Source organism: Salmo salar, chromosome ssa08, assembly GCF_905237065.1.
Source record: "Salmo salar chromosome ssa08, Ssal_v3.1, whole genome shotgun sequence".
Taxonomy (NCBI): domain Eukaryota; kingdom Metazoa; phylum Chordata; class Actinopteri; order Salmoniformes; family Salmonidae; genus Salmo; species Salmo salar.
In genome coordinates this window covers 8,560,420-8,577,294 of record NC_059449.1, presented here as the reverse complement: position 1 = coordinate 8,577,294, position 16,875 = coordinate 8,560,420, and the positions used below count along the sequence as shown (strand labels likewise).

The window sequence follows — 16,875 nt, the reverse complement described above, 5'->3', positions numbered from 1 at the left end:
ATTCCACTCTATAAAATAGGAAGTTACCATTCCACACGATAGCTTCTGACATTTAAAATCAAACCCTGCATTAATGACAAAGATACATTTGTGTTGTTGTCAGCAGAAAAAATCCATAGCTTTTGTGTGATTATAAGCCTAAAAAGTCTGCTTCATATTGCGTTTGTGCTATGTAGGTTATAGGATATTCACAGATTTTCCCAAGACACTGTTAATGAAAGCAGTTTCTCAAGTTCAAGCTGATTTTTTTTGGTGTGTGGTTTTCATATAGTGTATTTAACACTTGTTTAATGAACACAAAATGGGATTTTTTATTCTTAGACTTTCATTGAGACTCTTAACCCACACACTAACAAACGCCTACTGTACACGTCAAAATAGTTTGTCTGATGATTACCCACAACAACATTTATGTCCACCATGATGGGTTTAACAACAATGAAGTCATTCTGTAACTACAGTATAGGACTCAAACGTAGTGGGGATGGGTAAACACTCCATGTTGAAAGTGTGTTTATCTGTGTGTACGTACCTGAGGGAGTGTATGTCTGTGTAATCTGTATCACCTGTCTCTTCCAGGAGGAGGAGGGTCCAGAGGTGCAGCTAATAGAGGAGGGGTGTGAGGAGGGATTGGGGAACCCTGAGGGGACCATGGTCATGGAAGACAACCAGACTACACCTCCTCCTGAACCCACAGAGGAACCAGCTGAGCAGCACAGGACCACACACAGTCTCACTGAGGTGAGCCCACTGTAAACTACTGTCTGAATGGTATTAGGTCAGGGCTCGTATCCACAAACCCTCTCAGAGTAGGAGTGCTGATCTAGGATCAGTTTTGCCTTTTAGATCATAATGAATAATACTATATAGACAGGTGAGGACCTGATACCCGATCAGCACTTCTACTCTGAGACTCTTTGTGGATACAGGCCCAGATCTTGATTAAGTGTGGGACCATGCCTTTCAATTATCAAACGATTAAAGATAGTCAAGTAGTCAAATCAACTAACATGTTTGCATAGTACTCATAGCAATCCCTCATTGCCCAATCACAAGATAGCAAGGTGCTCATATCAGATTTGTTGATCCAACATCCTCTCACTCTGTATCTCTTACAGTCAGTAGACATGGAGGATGGGAAGCCTGATCTGCTGCTAGTCAAAGAGGAGACAATAGAAGATGAACCAGAGAGCATTGATCTGCTGAGTGGATTAAAGATGGGGGAGCAAGGTAAGGGAGAAATACATATAGCCTACATACAGTAATAGATCTTCAATGGGAATAGTAATGCACCTGGCTATGATTTTGTCTTCATTCATCAAATTGAGTCAATACAATGTAGGTTTACGTACTAAATTATAATGTATGAACTTGACCAGGTCATTAACTCATGCCATGTTTATAAATTCTAATTTGTAACCTCTTCCTGCAGGTGATTGGCTGGAGGATAACAGAGGAGACTGGGTAGCCGTCTTGGATTCCCAGACCGGTGCGGCCAAGGGCCCGCAGGACGATATCACTGAGCAGGCCAGGACCAGAGGCGACATAGTAGAGGTCAGTGGATGGGACAGTGTTCTCAACTCTGTATTGGGGAACAACACCAGGGTCCATGTTCCAGTTGAAACAGACAGTCGAAAACAAAACACCCAAACTTAGCCTTCATTACAACAGACTGGCTGTGACCAGGGTGAAGTGTATTCAAACATGTAAAAATAAATTTGAACGCATTAAATTGTCCACCAGCAATAGTAGCTTGTCAAGGTTAAGTTTTCCCTCTCAATTTCTGAAATTACTCCCTCTAAAGTCTTGGCACCTTTAGGTTTGAATTTCAGTCTGATGAGGGGGGGGGCAGTCCAGTGTTGTGATTGGCTATTACGCAGCCTGCAACTTGTTGTGATTGCTTGAGTCGTCTGTTTGTGGGCCTTCAAACAGATGCAATACAGTGCCGTCTGTTTAGCCAGCTTGCCAGCTTGAGAAGTAAGCGCCAAACAACTTGGAAACCCAGCTGCTTGATAAGGAAATTAATTGTGAAATAAATTCAAATAGGTGTACTATAACTTAAGTTGAGTGGAATCTACTCACCAAAGATACCTAGCTATTTGTTAACCAGCAATGTTTGTCTGTAAAATGGAAGCAATGAGTTCACTAATTCAAGGCAGGATCCAATATTTACGGTATTAAGCCCAAGGACACACAGCACATGGGGATTTTGAATTATATGAAGACCCCAAGGGGACAATCTGCTACAGTTCATACAGTACATAACAGGTCCCAAATAACAGAATGTAAACTGACGTGAATATGATAAACCAGCTTTATTCCCCAAATATATTTGCATGTACAGGAATTTGACTCTGTGAAATGGTGCTGCCACAATAAACAGACAAAATATATAGACTCAGAATTTCCACAAAACTTTAGACTAAACTATAAGCTACATGATAAATGATGCATGTAAGCGGTACAATTTTGTGATACTCAGAGACAATATAGCCATATTACCATAAAACTGTTTATATAATAGCCTCAGCTTGAGACTTGCATCATAATGGGTGTATAGAATGTATTAATACTGAAAGTGAACCTTACCACGTGGTTAACTTTTAGACTTGATACCGACAGAATAAGAACAAGTCTTTGATATTAATTATTAGTCTGCAGCTAAGTAAATTATATCATTGAACGCGAAGACCAACGAAACAACCATTCTATGACGACATTAATGAATGTCGCTCTGAAAGATCCATTCTAACCGAGAGAGAGAGAACGCGGACAAAACTTTCCATCAGAACAACGACACATGAGCGTAAATATATATTGATTGCAATTGTTCCCGAATGAGCGAGCCTTCAATTGTCAATTGTTAATATTAATGAACTCTGTGTACCTCCTCAGCTGACCGTTTATGACCCATTGTCTAACAGACCAGCCATGCCTGTTAGCCATTAGCGCACATTACTATACCAATCCTTTGTGACGATAATTACTGTTTGTATGTTTTCTGTTAATTACTTAGTGTAGTAAATAAATGATTTTAAGACAATTGATGTATGGATGATTTTAGTAAAGACTGGGTTCATGCAGATACAACAATTTACGACGTTTGGAATGAGACTGGACGCGAGGTAAAATACACCATTTAAACCAGAAGATAATCGGCCTATACTATAATAGAATATAATATTATAGTACAGGAAAGTTATATTAGGAAAATTATAGCTTTGTAATCTGAATATTCTCCTTGGTGCCCCGATCTCCTAGTTAATTACAATTAAACGATTAATCAGTTTAGTCGCGTGATAATAATTACAGGGAGCTAATTGATAAACATGTCTTCAGTTTAATGGTACCCCCAAAGACACGACAGAAGTTATTGTCACATATCGTTTTGTGCAATAAATGTGATTGCCATTTTGTTTAAATTAAATACTAAATTGACTCAGTGCTGTCTGACTTGGTTATTTTTGTATCATTGCAAAGATTCTGATGTGCTTGACTGTGGTTAACATTTTATAATGTCATGTTTGTATGTACAGCAAAGAGTTTCTTACATAAACCTTTATGCTTTTCTGTACCATCTTTGTTTGCAGTCTGCAGTCCATGAAGACTTGCTGATATCCGGTGTTACTGGCGGGAGAGACTGGACCTCTGAAGCAGCTGATCACAAACCCTGGCACCAGATCAGGAACATGGATCAGGAGCCATCGCTCTTCCTTCCAGAGTCAGAACCCAACCGTGAGGAACAGAGACTCCACCACAACCACTACACAGAACACAACCAGTGGACAGGAGGACTAAACAACCTCAGTCCTGTTGGTCATCAGAGAGACAGAGGCTCCGGTCAGCAATCCATTATGCAGCCCAGACCCTTCTCGTCACGGTCTCAGTGCAGTGATGAAGCAGGGCCTGGGGCTGATAGAGATAGACCCTCCTGTTCCTATGATTCAAACACCACAGTATCCATGATGAACAGAGCAGGTCACCCTGGGCTTCAGCCTTCACAGAGAGTGGTGGGAGACCCCCCTGGTGCGAGTCTAACAGGAAGTCTGTCTTCTCCTTCAGGGTCTCATCTAATGCCCGGTGACTGGGTTCATAGAAGGCCTGGTCCTGGGTCTAGCCTTCCTCAGTTACCTCAGGGTTACCCCACCAATACAGACAGGGTCAGGATGGGTGTTCACCACAAGAGGTATCTAGCCTATAACACATCACACAATCCCAACAACACCCAAACAATGGCTAGAGGTCAAGGAGGGAGCTCAAAGACTAACCAATTGAGGGTGGCGACTCCCGTTTCTACCTCTGGTGTCATTGGGTCACAACGTGGGAGGCCGAGCATTAGGACGGATGCCGACAAGCCGTACGCCTGCCCCACGTGTGGGAAGCGCTTTACTGAGGCGAACTATGTGAAGCAGCACCAGACCGTTCACACCCTTCAAGTGCAGACTAAACTACAAGAGCTTATCAGACATAGGAGTGTCCACAACGGGGAGAAATCGTAGCAGTGTGTCTTCAGATGTACGCAGGGGATGTCAGGGAGTCATTCTTTAGCTGACATAGTTATAGTTATCATGTGAAGTGTCTTGGGGTAAGAGTGTAATTAACAACATACCCCCTCATTAACACTTTGTTAACTTGTTTTTAAGAGACAGTACATCTAGGCTAGAACAAGGACAGTTGAATATTTACCTTACTGAGGTGATGTCGATGGAATAAAGTAATTCTATTATTTTCTACTATATTCTTGCTAACACACTGTTCTTTCTAAACAAGTCTGCACTCAGCTTGAAAGATACTGATCATAAGAGATTTGATGTGTAATGTAATAAGCAGTACCGTATTTCAAAGAACAGCGTAAATAACTTTTTCATTTAACCACACCCTTTGAACTATTACGCCAACCAATAAAGACCACAGCCTTAACTTGTGGATTATGGAGAGTCTATGCTAATGGTGCCACGTCAGACACCCTACTCACTTGCACAGGTTCACCACAAGGGTGTCACCCCTCCTTTTTATTTTCTACACCAATGACTGAGGGCCCACGCCAACTGCCATTTTGTGAAGTTTGCCGATGACTCAGTCCTCCGGTCACTCCTCTCAAGAGCCTGACCATGGCCCAGCCATCCAGGACTTCATTGCCTGGTGTGGCAGTACGCTGCTGGAGTTGAATGTCTTTAAGACAAAATACAATTATTGTCGACTTCAGGAGGAAGCCCGCCAGTACGATGATCATTGATGGAGAGGAGGTGGACAATGTGGACCAGTATAAATATCTTGGCAACATCTTTGATAACACCCGGAAGTTTGAGCAAAACACAGACGACCATCATCAAAATAGCAGACACAATACTTCCTCAGGAAACTGAACTCATTAAGTGTCCACAAATCAATATTGCAATCCTTTTTACAGTTCTTTCATCGAGAGCATTCTGTGTTGTCCTTCGTATGCTGGTTTACATCCCTCTCTGTCAAGAACAGATACTGCCTTCAAGCCATTGTGAACACCTGCTCAAAGATCACCGGGCTGCCTTTCAGAAGTCTGGCCTCATTCTTTGAGCAGCATGCCAGGACGAAAGCCTATGACATTGTGGGGGAGAGCACCGTGTCCTCAACCCGCAGTTCCATCTGCTCCCCTTTGGGACGTTGCCTGTGCTTTCTCAAGTGTTCCACCAATAGGCGCAGGGCGTTGTTTGTGCCCGAGGCCAATCGCCTGGTTAACAGGACAATTAATGAAGACCTAGGGACTATTCTGGAGATAATTAATGGCAGGGCTATACTAAGAACTGTGGCTACCATGGACTTAAAATGGCACCATGCACTTTTAACTGATGCCTTAGTTGTTTTTTTATGTCTCTTACATGTAAAAAAAAAATAAAAAATATTAAATAAAAAAGTGTGTGTTTGTCCTGTCTGAAGCACTGTCAGCCCTGAACAAATTGCCTCTCGGGGATGAATAAAGTTGTATTCTAAGTTTCGAGAAGTAGAATTGTTGTGCTTTTCTTTTTCTTTTGTGCATCCTTTGCCCAGAGGCAGCGGGCGCTCCGTGTCACACTCCTCAGGATCGACCTGTGTCATTCTTTGCTCTCTGGAGCAGGTAGCATTGAGTGTAGAGGTGGATCAACTGAAAATCAATATTTCTGGTGTTTGTGACGCCCGCCGTTTGTTGAGACGTAGATCCGGTGGCAATGGCAAGACTGAGAATACCCAGTCTGTCTTGAACTATGACAGAGTTTCTACCTGATAAGGTCAGATGAGGTTATATTTGCTATTCTGTGAGGCCCATGTTCCAAACCCGCTATGGTGCTTTAGTTGCAAAGGATTCAGACACGTTGCAGCAATGTCTAGAAGGGAGATCCCACATTGTGAGAAATGTGCAGGAGGGCATAGTCAGAGAGTGTTGGGATAGAGAAAGCACTGTGCGCCCTGTGAGAGAGACAAGTCGAGATTGACAGAATTCGAGTGGTGCAGAAAGTGTCCTATGCTGAGGCAGTGAAGAGAATAGAGGACAGCCCAAGGGTGAGTGAATAGGCCTGAAGAGAGAGCACCAGATAGGATGAGTTTTAGTAAAGTAGGGTTTCTTGCATTTATTGCTACGGTTATTAACAGTCCTGCACTGATGGAGTGTAAATCCCAGAAAATACAGGTAACTGCCAAAATAATGGAAACAATTGAGTAAATGAGGGATGCAAAGTATATTGAAAGCAGATGCTTCCACACAGGTTTAGTTCATGAGTTAATTAAGCAATTAACATCCCATCATGCTTTGGGTCATGTATAAAAATACTGGGTAGGCCATTATTTTGGCTACCGTGGCTATGCCCCCATAGGATGACATTGTCCACATCCACAGGGCACGAGTGGTCACTGAATGGTTTGATGAGCATGAAAATTGTGTAAACCATATGCCATGGCCATCTCAGTAACCAGATATCAACCAACTTGAACACTTATGGGAGATTCTTTAGCGGCGCCTGAGACTTTTCCACCACTATCAACAAAACACCAAGTTATGGACTGTCTTGTGGATGAATAGATGTCGCATCCCTCCAATAGATTACCAGACATTTGTAGAATCTATGCCAAGGCGCATTAAAGCTGTTCTGGCTCGTGGTGGCCCAACGCCCTATTAAGACATTTATGCTAGTGTTTCCTTTATTTTAGCAGTTACCTGTAGATGTGGCAGCAGCTACCTGTAGGTGGGGCAGCAGCTACCTGTAGGTGGGGCAGCAGCAACCTGTAGGTGGGGCAGCAGCAACCTGTAGGTGGGGCAGCAGCAACCTGTAGGTGGGGCAGCAGCAACCTTGTAGATGGGGCAGCAGCAACCTTGTAGATGGGGCAGCAGCAACCTTGTAGATGGGGCAGCAGCAACCTTGTAGATGGGGCAGCAGCAACCTTGTAGATGGGGCAGCAGCAACCTTGTAGATGGGGCAGCAGCTACCTGTAGATGTGGCAGCAGTTACCTGTAGATGTGGCAGCAGTTACCTGTAGATGTGGCAGCAGTTACCTGTAGATGTGGCAGCAGTTACCTGTAGATGTGGCAGCAGTTACCTGTAGATGTGGCAGCAGTTACCTGTAGATGTGGCAGCAGCAGATATATTTTGGGGTGTAAGAGATTTTAGAAGATCTACAGGGGGTTTAAAGAAAAGGGGACTATCCTTCCAGGCTGTTGGCCAGGGGGCTCATTTATAAACCGTGCATATACAAAATATATCCCAAAATGTGAGTGCGCCAGTTCATTCAAAGATCCATTAGAGGATGCACACGGGGGTAAAACCGTTCGGCTGCCACCTCTGCTGGGCCAGTTTCTCCCACCTGTCCAACCTGAAGCGGCCCCAGAGGGTCCACACTGGAAAAATCCTACAGCTGCCCCCAGTGTGAGAAGAGGTTCTCTTAACAGCACCAGCTAAAGAGGCACCTGAAGGTTCACACGGGAGAGAGGATGTTCGCCTGTAAGAACATCTCAGAGGGGAGCTACCTTCGAAAATGCACACGACCCATGTATAATGATATGTAATATTAGTAAGTTTGTAGTTCATTCTGTTGATTTTGGATGTAGTAGGGAGCTGGATGAGGTGAACGGAGGAAGGAATGAGAAGATTATATGGTGAAGGTTGGTGTAATGGTATCTGTAAAAATACTTCACTGATAAAGTGATCAGATGCTGGTATTTTATAAAGAGTAAAAAAAAACTTGACAGAAAGTAGTCTAGATGTATGTAATGTTTAACATTTTCCAAAGTATTCAGTGGGGGTACCAGATTTACAGAAATGGTCAAGTGTTAGCATAGTGTGAACAGTTATGTAGCTGTAATAAAGTAATTCATTATTTTCTTTCTAACACTGTTCATTCTGAACAAGTCTAAAACAAGTCATGAGATTTGAAGCATAATGTAATAAGCAGTAGCGTCATTCAAAAACAGCGCGCATACCCTATTCATTTAGCCACACCCTTTGAGCTATGATGCCAACCAATAAGATCCTTTCTCTTCAGTGTAAACGGAAGTGAACTGACCAAGAACAATCTCCACGTTAGCGTTATTGTTGTAATTTAGACGGTTATTGTTGTAATTTAGACGTTTATTAACACCATGGAACTCGAAATATGACTCATTTAACTGCACTACATCATATACTTACACTAGGCAGCGTTTAATTCGCGTTGAAGACAGGACTTGGTTGATAAATGTTATCAAGATAACGCTAGCTAGCTGCTAACAATGGCTAACTGTATGGTTTTTCACACTCAAATAGCCTCCATTATGGAGGTACTAGCAAATGCAGCCGTGGCAGACATCTGTAAACTCGTAGACGACGACTATGCAGTGTTTCGTTTGGAAATAACTCAAAGCCAGAAAGAAAACAGGGCATTGCGGAGGAAACTACAGCTACTGGAACTGAAGGTGGCACGGGAGCGCGTCCTCGCCAGTCGTCCCAGTAGTGTCAAGATTCTCGACCAATACAAAGGAATGGCAAGCGGTACATTTTGCAAAAGGCCGAGGCTGTGAGACCTGTCGCCCTGATCCCCTCTAATGTGTGACTAGATGTGTCAACCACATATACGGTTAACCAGAATTGGGTCTAGGTCAGGTGGATAGTATGCAATACTACCCCTGATTACTTAGCACAAAGACACTTGATTTACTACTTTTCCCATTATTTACTCATTGAAAACCATATGATGCATGCAACATCATTATAATCAAATCTATGAATAGTATATCAAGAGGTTACATGGTGTGTTATCTTACACCCTTGCCAATTATAGTGTACAATATAGTGTTGAGCATTGACAGTAGCTAACCTAACCACCTCTTTTTCCCAAATCACTTTCTCAGGTGAAGGACATCTCACTGGAGGCCACAGAAGCTTTGTGAAGCCAGTGGGACACAATACATGGAGAGGTGACCAACCAATCACTGTTGATGAGGGGAGTGGAACCTCAACCCAGCATGTTATCATGATAGAGGTTAGTTTAATAGTGTTACATAAAAATATACAGTTACTTTGTAAATCAAATGTGGCCCGTTCATTTCAGAAAGGCTCCCCTCAGCTATTCACTTGCTTACATGTACATCTGCCATTGGGAAGCTTTTAAGACTTCTTTACGACATTGTTATCCAATACAATTGATGTACCGACAATAATCTGTGGGGCTGTTACGGTGACCAAATTACCGCCACACTGGCAGTCTTGAGTCATGACCGCAGCCAAAATCCACAACACCGTTTAGTCACGGAAACTAGGCTTCTCCTAGCTCTGATGCTGCTGATGGTAATTAGTAGCTTACCAAACTTGCTAACTGTCTGCTACGCAGCCCTCTATTGTCCCTCTAACATCAATGCAAATGTAATCGAAAATCAAATACTTCAAGAGTGCCCATGAGCTCATGTTGCGCAGCATTTCTATAGGCTATGCAATTGCTTGAGAAAACAGAGATTTGATGTCCTCTATTAAAAAGAGGAACCCATCAGCTTTCTATAGGCTAGGCCTACTATATTTGTTTCTCAACTTTCCTAATATTAAGCACATTGCTTCGCTTTACAACAGGAGTATAGCCTACCTGGCTGAGATGAAAATGAACCACAGGAAAAGAGTCCTCCATTTGCTATTTAAGTGCATAGATGACATGTATATTTTCCCCCCTGCCCCTGTTCCTAAGACCGGTGCATGATAATGGTCCATTATAAATCAAAACTAATTTCACACATACAGTGCATTCAGAAGGTATTCAGACCCCTTCACTTTTTCCACATTGTTACGTTACAGCCTTATCCTAAAATGGATTCAATATTTTTTTTCCCCACATCAATCTACACACAGTACCCCATAATGACAACATGAAGATAGGTTTAGACATTTTTGCTCATTTATAAAAAAAATACAAAACAGATAACTTATTTGCAAAAGTATTTAGACCCTTTGCTATGAGACTCAAAAAATTGAGCTCAGGTACATCCTGTTTCCATTGATCATCCTTGAGATGTCTCTACAAGGAGTCTACCTGTGGTAAATTCAATTGATTGGACATGATTTGGAAAGGCACTTGCCTGTCTATATAAGGTCCCACAGTTGACAGAGCATGTCAGAGCAAAAACCAAGCCATAAGAGCTCAGAGACAGGATTGTGTCGAGGCACAGATCTGGGGAAGGGTACCAAAAAAGTTTACAGTATTGAAGGTCGCCAAGAACACAGTGGCCTCTATCATTCTTAAATGGAAGAAGTTTGGAACCGCCAAGTCTCTTCCTGGAGCTGGCCGCCTGGCCAAACTGAGCAATCGGGGGAGAAGGGCCTTGGTCAAGGAGGTGACCAAGAACCCGATGGTCACTATGACAGAGCTCCAGAGTTCCTCTGTGGAGATGGGAGAACCTTCCAGAAAGACGACCATCTTTGCAGCACTCCACCAAATCAGGCCTTTATGGTAGAGTGGCCAGACGGAAGCCACTCCTCAGTAAAAGGCACATGACAGCCTGCTTGGAGTTTGCCAAAAGGCACCTAATGGACACTCAGGCCATGAGAAACAAGATTCTCTCGTCTGATGAAACCAAGATTGAACTCTTTGGCCTGAATGCCAAGTGTCACATCTGGAGGAAACCAGGCACTGCTCATTACCTGGGCAATAACATCCCTACGGTGAAGCATGGTGGCAGCATCATGCTGTGGGGATGTTTTTCAGCGGCAGGGACTGGGGGACTAGTCAGGATCGAGGGAAAGATGAATGGAGCAAAGTACAGAGAGATCCTTGATGAAAACCTGCCCCAGAGTGCTCAGAACCTGACTAGGGCGAAGGTTCAACTTTCAACTGGACAACGACCCGAAGCATACAACCAAGACAACGTAGGAGTGGCTTCGCGCCAAGTTTTTGAATGTCCTTGAGTGGCCCAGGTAAAGCCCGGACTTGAACCCGATCGAACATCTCTGGAGAGACCTGAAAATAGTGAAGAAAAAGTGAAGGGGTCTGAATACTTTCCAAATGCACTGTATATTATATACATGATTAAATTAACAATAGTCTGATGGATGACAATATTAGTCTTTCACTTGTAATATTATGTATTACCACAAGAAACAGAGTATGCCTTTTTTTGCGACTTTTTCAAATCAGTCACACACCTCATGTAGCCTAGCCATATACCTATACGTTGATAAAGTTTGTATCACAACTAAAGTGGCTAAATAACTTCCTAAAATTAAGCACATTCATCTTTTTTTTTTACAACCGGTGTAGACCCTAACTGGCATACATAGGTGGTGCGTGAGTTTCTAGTTTGGGGAAGATAATTTTCCCCATTAAAAAAATGCACCTTTATAATAAAGCATTACATGCATAAATCGCATTTGCGGTCACATTTGAGAATGGTGCTTTCCCACTACATTTAGATTTTAGTCATTTAGCAGACGCTCTTATCCAGAGCGACTTGCATACATTTAATTTCATGCATTTTATTTATTTATTTATTTATTTTTTGTACTGGCCCCCCGTGGGAATCGAACCCACAACCCTGGCATTGCAAACACCATGCTCTACCAACTGAGCCATAGGGAGACTAATTGATTGCATTTTGGAACATCTGCGCTTATAGCCTACTGCCGTTTGCGCATTGCTGTGCTTAAAATGTGACAAAATAGCCTAATAGTTTATCAACATTTTAAGCTAAACGTTCTGATCTGTTGGCATCAGCCTCATCGCTTTTAAAATGTTTTTTTTTTTTGGTGCGAGTGGTTGTATTAATTTGGGATCAATTGCATCCCACAACTGTCCCCAGAGTATATTTGGAATATTTCTTTCTCGCACAGAAGGACAAGTTGACCAATTGAATAGGTCAACTTTTGTACAATGGGGGATAGTAGATTGACGTAGGCTAGTGCTTTTGCTGTCCGTTAGTTCTACTCATCTTGTTGGCTGACTGTTCTTCTAACATCTTCAATTTGTGCCTCGGAATTTGATAAGAAGGACACGCACAGTTGCGTTCCCGATGTGTCGGTCTCCACTTGTAGCCTACTTCGGAGCTGAGATGTCTTTTTAGAAGGACCCAATCAGATGACAGGCATTGGCTAATAAGAATTGTGATATCTGAGAGATCCATGTGAGTCAGAGTTGCTTCAGAGCACGGCGTTTGGCAGCCGGGAGAAGGGAATTATGATTATTATATTCAGCCCAAGGGCACAACGGCCACTTTGGCCGCAAAAGGGGTGGATTTTTTTAGGGGGCGTTACGGCCACACAAAGGGGATGCCACCGGGAAATTAGAGGCATTATCAAGTGCTTGGCAAATTGTGAATGAGAGACTGATGAAGTGTGTGCAGCCTGCACAAGAAACAGAGCAGAGCTCATGCCTTACATGCAACTTTTCAAATCATCATTAGTTGCGTCATGCAGCAATGTTTTAAAAATCTAAACATATAGCCCAACGTTTATCACAACTAAAGTTGCATAAATAACTCTAAAATTAAGCATATAGGAGGACCTGTTTCTTTGTTAACCTCAACACAGAATAGCCGCATGTGCGCACTCCCTCAAATGAGCCTTTCTATTTTATTCAGCTTTTTTTCAATTGTTTTCTTCATACTATAAAATAATGCCACAGAATTCTAAGCAAATCTTGTCTGCTAAATGTACTGGTGCAGCCCATAGCCATTTGGCATAGCCAGATCAGGACCTAACATAAGGACAAATCAGAGTATGCTATTCTATTCTTCTGAAATAGACTACATTTTCTTCAAATCATGTTTCTTTAGACCTGTCTAAAAATAAATTATGGATTTATTGTGGTGTAGGCTATATTACATGGATTTATTAGGTCTGCATCAGTGGCTTGTAGGCGATGCGTGGAAGCTAGGAGATGCTTAATGTGTTTGTTGATTAACGGCCAATTACCGTGAGACTGGCAGTTACTTGCTTGACAATCACTGGCTGACAAAATTTCATGACCGCCACAGCCCTAACCTCCTCTCTTGTTGTGTCAGGCTGGAAGTCCTAAAGTCAAGCACGAATGGACTGAAGGAGAGGAGGACCCACAGCACAGCAGAGACATCCAGACTGGAGTACTTGAAGCGCCCGCTGTAGCCACAGAGGACCCTATCACAGCGCAGCCCAGGACCCAATGCAGCATCACGGAGGTCAGTGGAAGGCCAAACGCTGTCCTCAAGTCAGAGACCGACACCAAGACTTTAACACACCGGCTCTTACACACAGGCTCTGATCATAGATCAGACCCTGAGAGACTGGTGGTGGGGCCACTGGGCTGTCCTCTTGCTCCTGGCTCAGAGTATTTACCAGTATTTCACCAGAGCCAGAGAACGGTTCATTCCCGTGGAGATGGGGATGCGTTATACACGGACGTTGATGATCCGTCTTGTTCTTATGCTACAGAGATGGAACCTGGCAACATGCCCTTGGGTTTAAAGACACAGACTGATCTGTCTAAAGGGGACTGGAACCAGTACAGTAGTAGTGTATACTCTGAAGGGTGCCTAGATAAGAAAGGGGAGGGTCTGGTCACAGATGAAGTGACTGTAAAAGTGGAGGGCGACGTTCCTCAAACATGGAATGCCGATAGTCAACTTGGAGACGGACACTCACAGGGTAGAGATTTCTTAGATTACAGAGAAAGCTTAGAAACAACTCAAAATGTGGCAACTAACTCCCCTCTACACACGTTCAGGGATCGTGACCCAGTGTCCATGTCGATGGGTCCTTCTGATTCGTACGGCCAAATCCTTTTCGATCAGGTATTGAACTCAAACGACAGGGCTAGAGCCCAGGCTCAGGGAGGGGGAGCCACATCAGGCAATGTTAAAGAGAAACGGTTCCTCTGCATGTTCTGTAACAAAGCCTTCAGCTGCCCCCAGACGGTGGAGGTGCACCAGAGGATCCACACAGGGGAGAAACCCTACAGCTGTACCCAGTGTCACATGCGCTTTGCGCAGTCTGGCAGCCTAAAGAGGCACCAGAGAGTCCACACAGGTGAGAAACCCTACAGCTGCCCCCAGTGTGAGAAGAAGTTCTCCCACCAGCACCATCTGAAGACGCACCTCAAGGTCCACACGGGAGAAAGGCCATTCGCCTGTACGCTCTGTGGGAAAAGGTTCTCAGAGAGGAGCTACCTCAAGATACACCAGCAGAAAAACCATTCCACTCTATAGCTTCTAATGTTTAGATCAAACCCTGCATTAAAGACAAATATACATTTAATGGTTGTCAGCAGAAAAGAACCACAGATGCATTTGGAATAATGAGAGTAACAGATTTCAGTGTTGAATATTCCTGAGTAGAATATTGCATCCAGACATTGTGATATTTAAGCCTAAGAAGTCTGTTACATATTGTGTTTGTACCGTGTAGGCTATATGATGTTCACAAATGCCTATTTCATTACTTCCATTTAACTACTTAATTTTTTTCCATTTTTAATGAGTTAATAAATGCAGTTCATGCTTTTTGTTGACATGTGTATTTGTGGTTTTCATAATGTGTATTTAACTTATGTTTCATAAACACAAAATGGGACTTTTCATTGTAAGACTCTTTAGTATACATCACATCTGATCTCACCCTATTCTGCATACACCTGACAGCACTTTATAACCATTTTGGACTTACTAAATATACCTACACATACCCACACACTAACAAACACCTACTGTACATGTCAAATAGTTTAGTCAGATTTGTCTGACATCATAGCTGACTTATATTTACCCACAACATATTTATGTCCACCATGATGGATTTAACAACAATTAAGTAATTCTGTAACTACAGTATAGGACTCAAACATAGTGGGGATGGGTAAACACCATGTTGAAAGTGTTTCCATTTTCTGTGTGTACATACCTGAGGGAGTGTATGTCTGTGTAATCTGTATCACTTATCTCTTCCAGGAGGAGAAGGGAGACTGATGGCGCTTCCCGTGTTCAATCTGTGGGAAAGCCTTCAGTTTTTGTAAACAGGAAGAGATCCACCAAAGGATCCACACGGGGGAGAAACAGTTTTGCTGCCCCTTGTGTGAGAAGAGGTTCTCCCACCAGCACCAGCTGAAGATGTACCTGAAGGTCCACACGGGAGAAAGGCTGTTCGTCTGTACGCACTGTGGGAAGAGGTTCTCAGAGAAGAGCTACCTCAGGATACACCAGCAGAAAATGCACACCGCCCATGTATAGAGTATAGTGATGTAGTACTAGTTAGTTTGTAGTTAATTCTGTTGGTTTAGGATGTAGTAGAGAACTGAGGAAAGAATGAGTATGAGTAGAGTAGATAAGGTGATGGTGTCTAAAAATGCTTCACTGATGAAGAGTGGCAACTTTGTCCCTTTAGATACTGGTCGAGGGTAACAGATTTCTAGAGTTAACATAGTGAGAAGTTATTCTACTTGACATTATTTTGTGCAATAAAAGTACTGTACTTCAGTTGTTAGTGTATGACCATTTTGTTCAAATTAAATACAAAATTGACACTGCTGACTGACTTGTATATTTTTGTATCATTACAGGGACTGAATTTCCCTTATCTCAATCTAATCAAAACATTATACTTCATTCTTGAATCAACACATATGGACATTTTTTATATAATTAACTCCAATGGCTCTATATTGTTAGGTACTTGAATCACAGTTTTAGACATGGGCTTGGCTGTGTTATAACATGTCATGCTTCTGTATGTACAGCAAAGAATGTATTTTAACCCTTTATGCTTTACTGTATAAACTTTGTTTACAGTCTGCTGTCCCTGAAGACCTGCTGATATCCAGTGTTACTGGTGGGAGAGAGTGGACCTCTGAGGATGCTGGTCACAAACCCTGGACCCGGATCAGGAGCCGCCGCTCTTCCTTCCAGAGTCGGGACCAGGACCCAACCGCGAAGGACCGAGACTTCACAACACGACAGGTGGACTGAACAATCTCAGTCCTGGTGGTCATCAGAGAGACGGAGGCTTCAGTCAGGGATCCAGTCTGCAGCCCAGACCCTTCTCTTCAGTCTCAGCGCAGGGATGGAGCAGGGCCTGGGGCTGATAGGAACAGGATGGTCTCTATGATAAACACTACAGTATCCATGAATGAAAGATCAGGTCACCCTGGGCTTCAGCCTTCACAGAGAGTGGTGGGAGACCCCCCTGGATGTAGTCTAGCAGCAAGTCTGTCTTCTCCTTTGGCATCATGTCTAATGCCTGGTGAATGGATTCATAGAAGAACTGGGCCTGGATGTTGCCTTGCTCAGTTACCTCAGGGTTACCCCACCAATACAGACAGTCAGGATGGGCATTCACCATGAGAGGCACCTAGCCTACAACAGAGCACACAATCCCAGCAACACCCAAACAATGGCTAGAGGTCCAGGAGGAAGCTCAATGACAGAGGTTTTCTCCTTCCTAAGTAACC

At 43.1% G+C, this 16,875-nt stretch overlaps 4 protein-coding genes across 16 annotated transcripts in view; 3 read left to right on the top strand and 1 right to left on the bottom strand.

Moving 5' to 3' along the window:
• Positions 1–16,875, bottom strand: part of LOC106610073 (zinc finger protein 214) — an 844,054-nt gene that overhangs the window by 614,556 nt on the left and 212,623 nt on the right. The window lies entirely within an intron of this gene.
• LOC106610072 (neurotrophin receptor-interacting factor homolog) overlaps positions 1–16,875 on the top strand; it is a 437,457-nt gene that overhangs the window by 235,667 nt on the left and 184,915 nt on the right. The window lies entirely within an intron of this gene.
• On the top strand, positions 1,200–5,897 carry LOC106610127 (zinc finger protein 629). Its single transcript, XM_014209298.2, has 3 exons — positions 1,200–1,230; positions 1,433–1,554; positions 3,591–5,897. Exons 1-3 carry the CDS (start codon positions 1,218–1,220, stop codon positions 4,497–4,499), a joined length of 1,044 nt encoding a protein of 347 aa, XP_014064773.2. The 5' UTR covers positions 1,200–1,217; the 3' UTR covers positions 4,500–5,897.
• On the top strand, positions 8,470–14,943 carry LOC106610101 (zinc finger protein 34-like). Its single transcript, XM_014209269.2, has 3 exons — positions 8,470–8,975; positions 9,335–9,465; positions 13,463–14,943. The coding sequence occupies exons 1-3, from the start codon at positions 8,717–8,719 to the stop codon at positions 14,639–14,641; spliced, it is 1,569 nt and encodes a 522-aa protein (XP_014064744.2). The 5' UTR covers positions 8,470–8,716; the 3' UTR covers positions 14,642–14,943.

Coding starts and splice junctions, on each gene's coding strand:
- LOC106610101 (XM_014209269.2), top strand. CDS start 8,717: ATGGCTAACTGTATGGTTTTTCACACTCAAATAGCCTCCATTATGGAG. Junction 8,976..9,334: donor ATACAAAGGAATGGCAAGCG/GTACATTTTGCA, acceptor TCACTTTCTCAG/GTGAAGGACATCTCACTGGA. Junction 9,466..13,462: donor AGCATGTTATCATGATAGAG/GTTAGTTTAATA, acceptor TTGTTGTGTCAG/GCTGGAAGTCCTAAAGTCAA.
- LOC106610127 (XM_014209298.2), top strand. Junction 1,555..3,590: donor CCAGAGGCGACATAGTAGAG/GTCAGTGGATGG, acceptor CTTTGTTTGCAG/TCTGCAGTCCATGAAGACTT.